The 4,211-nt window shown below is 46.9% G+C and overlaps 1 protein-coding gene across 2 annotated transcripts in view; it reads left to right on the top strand.

Moving 5' to 3' along the window:
* Spn (sialophorin) overlaps positions 1 to 4,211 on the top strand; it is a 12,721-nt gene that overhangs the window by 4,894 nt on the left and 3,616 nt on the right. Inside the window, exons 1-2 of one of the 2 annotated variants that reach the window (XM_028775172.1) lie at positions 3,545 to 3,598; positions 3,969 to 4,164. In XM_028775172.1, the coding sequence (XP_028631005.1) occupies positions 4,017 to 4,164 (148 nt within the window). In that variant the 5' untranslated portion in view covers positions 3,545 to 3,598; positions 3,969 to 4,016. Of the gene's footprint in view, positions 1 to 3,544; positions 3,599 to 3,968; positions 4,165 to 4,211 lie in introns of those variants that run through there. The other variant, XM_028775173.1, reaches the window with a different exon arrangement.

The raw sequence follows: 4,211 nt of genomic DNA, 5'->3' as shown, positions 1-4,211 counted from the left end.
AGAAATCCGCCTGCCTCTGCCTCCCAAGTGCTGGGATTAAAGGCATGCGCCACCACTGCTAGGCTGCTTTTCTGTTTCTAGTGGTAAAAGAAACCCACACCCAACAGTGGGGTGCTGTTTCCCCCATCTTCCCTTACCTCCATTCTTCCTCTTCTTTCCTTTCCTCCATTCTTCACTCCATTCTCTCCCTCCTTTCCTCCTTCCCCTCCCCCATCTCTGGCTGCCCCACCATGCTCCCCCACACCTTGCCCCACCCACTCTCTCCCACCCCCACCCCTATTGCCCCCTGTTTTTCCTTTGCCCCACCTCCACCCCTCACCAGCCATTCTCTCTCTTCTTTTTAAGGCAGGGTCTCATACATCACACAGTGGCCTTGAAGCTACTATGTAGTCAAGTGTGTTTACTATGTAGTCAAGAGTGTTTAGAATGCTTGATTCCCCGGCCTCTCCCCCTCCCCCCATGGAAGGATTATAGTTGTCTTCCATCATCCCTGGTCCTTCTTGTTAAAACAACACATAGCTGGAGAGATGTCCCTGTGGTTAAGAGCACTGGCTGCTCTTCTGGAGGACCAAGGTTTAATCCCACCACAAACATCTATATATAGTCCCAGGGGCATCTGATGCCCTCTTCTGGCCTCTTTCAGCACCACATGCACACAGCACAGAGTCATTCATGCCAGCAGGACACCCAGACATATTTTAAAAAACAATATAATCACAGAAAAATAATCAGGGCTGGGCTGGGGATATAGCTCAGCTGGCTGAGAAGCCCTAGGTTCGATCCCCAGCATCACATAAACTGGGGTAGGTGACACCACCTCCAAAATGCCAGAGGCAGGAGAATCAGGTTATCCTCAGATACAGATTGAGCCTGGGATACACAAACCTTATCTAAAAAACAAACAAACAAACAAACAAATGTCCCAAAATACAGAACATAAAAATAGGAAAGAAGGAAAACCAAGACCATTTCTGCAAGCTATGAACTATCAGGCAGTTACACAGTAGACATGAGATGTATCCCCAGTAGTATACACTGAACTAACATTGGTGACAAAAGTGCCCAGTCGGATGCAGAACCTGCACACACAGCCATGAGGACAGGAGTTTTATCTGCTGTTGTTTTTATCAAGATAGGGTTTCTCTGTGTAGCCCAGGCTTTCCTGGGTCTCATTCTGTAGACCAGGCTGGTTTAGCACTCACAGAGATCCATCTGCCTCTGACTCCCAAGTGCTGGGATTAAAAGTGTGTGCTGCTAGGCTTGAAGTTTTTATTTTTATTTTTAAAATTTCAGCCTCCATAGGGCTAAGACCACAGCATGTACCGCTGTGCCTGATTGCTCTAGGTAACCTTTCTTTTTATGTGAGCCTCTCTGTTGACTGTTGGGAGAGGCAACCCGGGGGCCCAAGCAGCCCTGAGTATGCTTGCTGGGTATGTCTAAGATGCAAGGCCCCAATCTCTGTCCTCTAAGCCGTTTCTAGCATGGGTTACAGTGAGCAAGGTGTACTTTCCTAAAGGGACACAGAGTAGCTTGCTTATTTGTGCCCCAACCCTGGTATTCCTGGGTGGACCTACTATGCACAGGATGGAAATCTGGGCCATTTTTTGTCTCTCAGGACTCTTAAGTAGAGAATATCCATGCAAATGAATGCTTGTACTGCCTGCTGTCCTGTGAGCAGAGCCTGTTCCTGACCTGGAGTCTCCTGCTAATTCTCATTGTATTCATTCTACACTGTACTGAATGACTATAGCACACTTCCAGACTCTACCACAGACTTGTTTTAGTCCTTTTGTTATTGTTATCTAATTCGGGCTTATTGAGAGATTTTAAGATATAGATACTTTAAAATTCTTTCCTGTTTTGGAGATTTACAAATGTAGATCTGTAAGATCTAGGGTTAAGAGAGAGAAAGATGTTCAGAAATAAAGACACACCTGAGAGTGTGGGTGTGGGCCCCTCAAAGGAGAGTCGCCCTGGTTTTCTTTTTTTTTTTTTAATCATTCACAGAACTGTTTTTACGAATAAAAGCCAGTTATGAATTTTTAAAAGGAAAGGCTCTGAAACAGACACATACCATAAGAATCCATTTTCTAACAGGTGACAAGTCGTTTAAAGAAAGAGTGCGAAGATCTTATTCAAGGCGGGATGGGCTCAGTGTAGATGACTTATGTAACACCAAAGCCCCGGGATCAAGCTGCAAAAAATGATCCCAGACCCTAGTTCTCACTTAGTTGAAGACTTTTGGTTACTTTCTTTCTTAAAGATCTATCTATCTATCTGTCTATCTATCTATCTATTTATTTAATGAGTACACTGTAGCTGTCTTCAGACACACCAGAAGAGGGCATTGGATCCCATTACAGATGGTTGTGAGTCACCATGTGGTAGCTGGGAATTTTACTCAGAACCTCTGGAATGCGCAGCCAGTACTCCTAACCACTGAGACATCTCTCCAGCCCATGGTTAATTTTTATTTTTATTTTTAATTTATTATTATTATTTTTTGAGACAGGGTTTCTCTGTATAGCCCTGGCTGTCCTGGAACTCACTCTGTAGACCAGGCCGGCCTCGAACTCAGAAATCCGCCTGCCTCTGCCTCCCAAGTGCTGGGATTAAAGGCATGCACCATCACTGCCCAGTATGGTTAATTTTTTAAATAGAGGTCTTTCTAGAAGTTTTCTTTTTTTTTAAATAAATATTTTTTATTTATTTTCTTTTGGAACAGGGTTTTTCTGTAGTCCTGACTGTTCTGAAACTCACTCTATAGACCAGGCTGGCCTTGAACTCACGCTGATCCTCGTGCCTCTGCCTCCTGAGTCCTGGGATTAAAAGTGTGTTCCACCATGAATGGCCGTTAAGTAAATCTTAATTTATTTTCATATTTGTATATGAGTGCCTATCTGTACCTATGTGCACTGGTGCCTTTGGAGGACCTGGATTACAGGTGGTCGTGAGCCACCAAGCTGTAACTGAACTGGTCTCCTTCTAGGGCTCCAAATCTCTCAGCCATCTCTCCAGCCCTCCTAGTTCCATAAGACCACAGCATATGCAGTGTTATATGTTTATATGTTATATGTTTAATAGCTTAAACTGGAGACCACAAGAGTCACCTCAATTCCTTGTGGCTCTGGCAGGGTTTAGCAGCCTGAAAAATCTTCCAGGACCCTGAGCAGAGGCTTCCTCTGTCCCTGCTACTTCCTGGGAGCTCTTCGGCAGGAAGTGTACCCACTGTCTCAGGTTCTGGCCAAGCAGCTTGAGGGACAACGGATGGAAAGGCAACTGCTCTCTCCCCTCCATATCTTCCATTCCACCCCCTGGTCCCCATCACCCTTCTCTGACCCTTAGACATTCTAGACTCCAGTGAAAACCTAAGATTCCCATTCTGGACCCCAGCACCCCTTCATGCCTCCATTGAACCCTTTTGGGTCCCCCCAAGCAACTGTGGGAGTAGGAATGGGTGGGGCAGGATGCAGGGGTGGGGTGGGTGGAGCCAAGACCCACTTCCTTTCCCCCTGGGGCTGTTCTGCCCCAGTCCTGACCAAGCCTCAGAAAGAACTGGAGGTACTCACCCTGGCTCTGTGCCTTAACCATTAAGCTGGTAAGATGATACGATCTAGGTGGGTGTGGGGGAGGAGTTGCTTAGAGGATGAAGAAATGTACCTATAGTTTGGAAACACAAATAGGGTGATGGGAAAAGGGGGTCAAGAGCCACCGGCTGGAACAATGGGTGAAGGCCAGGAGGACATGGCTGCTCTGGAGTCTGAGCTGCCAAGGCCAGGGTGGGGACCACCGGCGCCATCTGTTCCCTTGTTGTCTCTGATAATAGTGAAAGCAAGAAAGGAAAAAAAAAAAAACGTTAAACCACAAGTTGGGCTTGGCAGTTGGCAGGGAAGTGGGCAGAAGGAGGGAGGCAGCCAGGTTTCCCTCCCCAACCCCTGTGTGTTCTTCTGTAACTTCCCTACATTCAGGTCCCAGCTCCTGCTCCCGCCTGTCACCTGTCGTCTGTCGCTCTGGAGATGGCTTTGCTTCTCCTCCTCATTGGAGGCTTCTGGGCCCAGGTGGTGAGCTCAGTAAGTCTGCAGAACACAACGATGTTGGCATCTACCCCACATATCAAGACCCCAAGTACCTCTGAAGCCTTGAGTGTCGTCAACTCATCAACCTCTATGGGGCCAGTGACAGTGGGCACTAATGAGACCATCACTATGGGG

Source organism: Grammomys surdaster, unplaced genomic scaffold (genome assembly GCF_004785775.1).
Source record: "Grammomys surdaster isolate TR1022 unplaced genomic scaffold, NIH_TR_1.0 253, whole genome shotgun sequence".
Lineage (NCBI taxonomy): Eukaryota > Metazoa > Chordata > Mammalia > Rodentia > Muridae > Grammomys > Grammomys surdaster.
The sequence above is the reverse complement of the archived record's forward strand: the minus strand, read 5'-3'. Positions and strand labels throughout refer to the sequence as shown.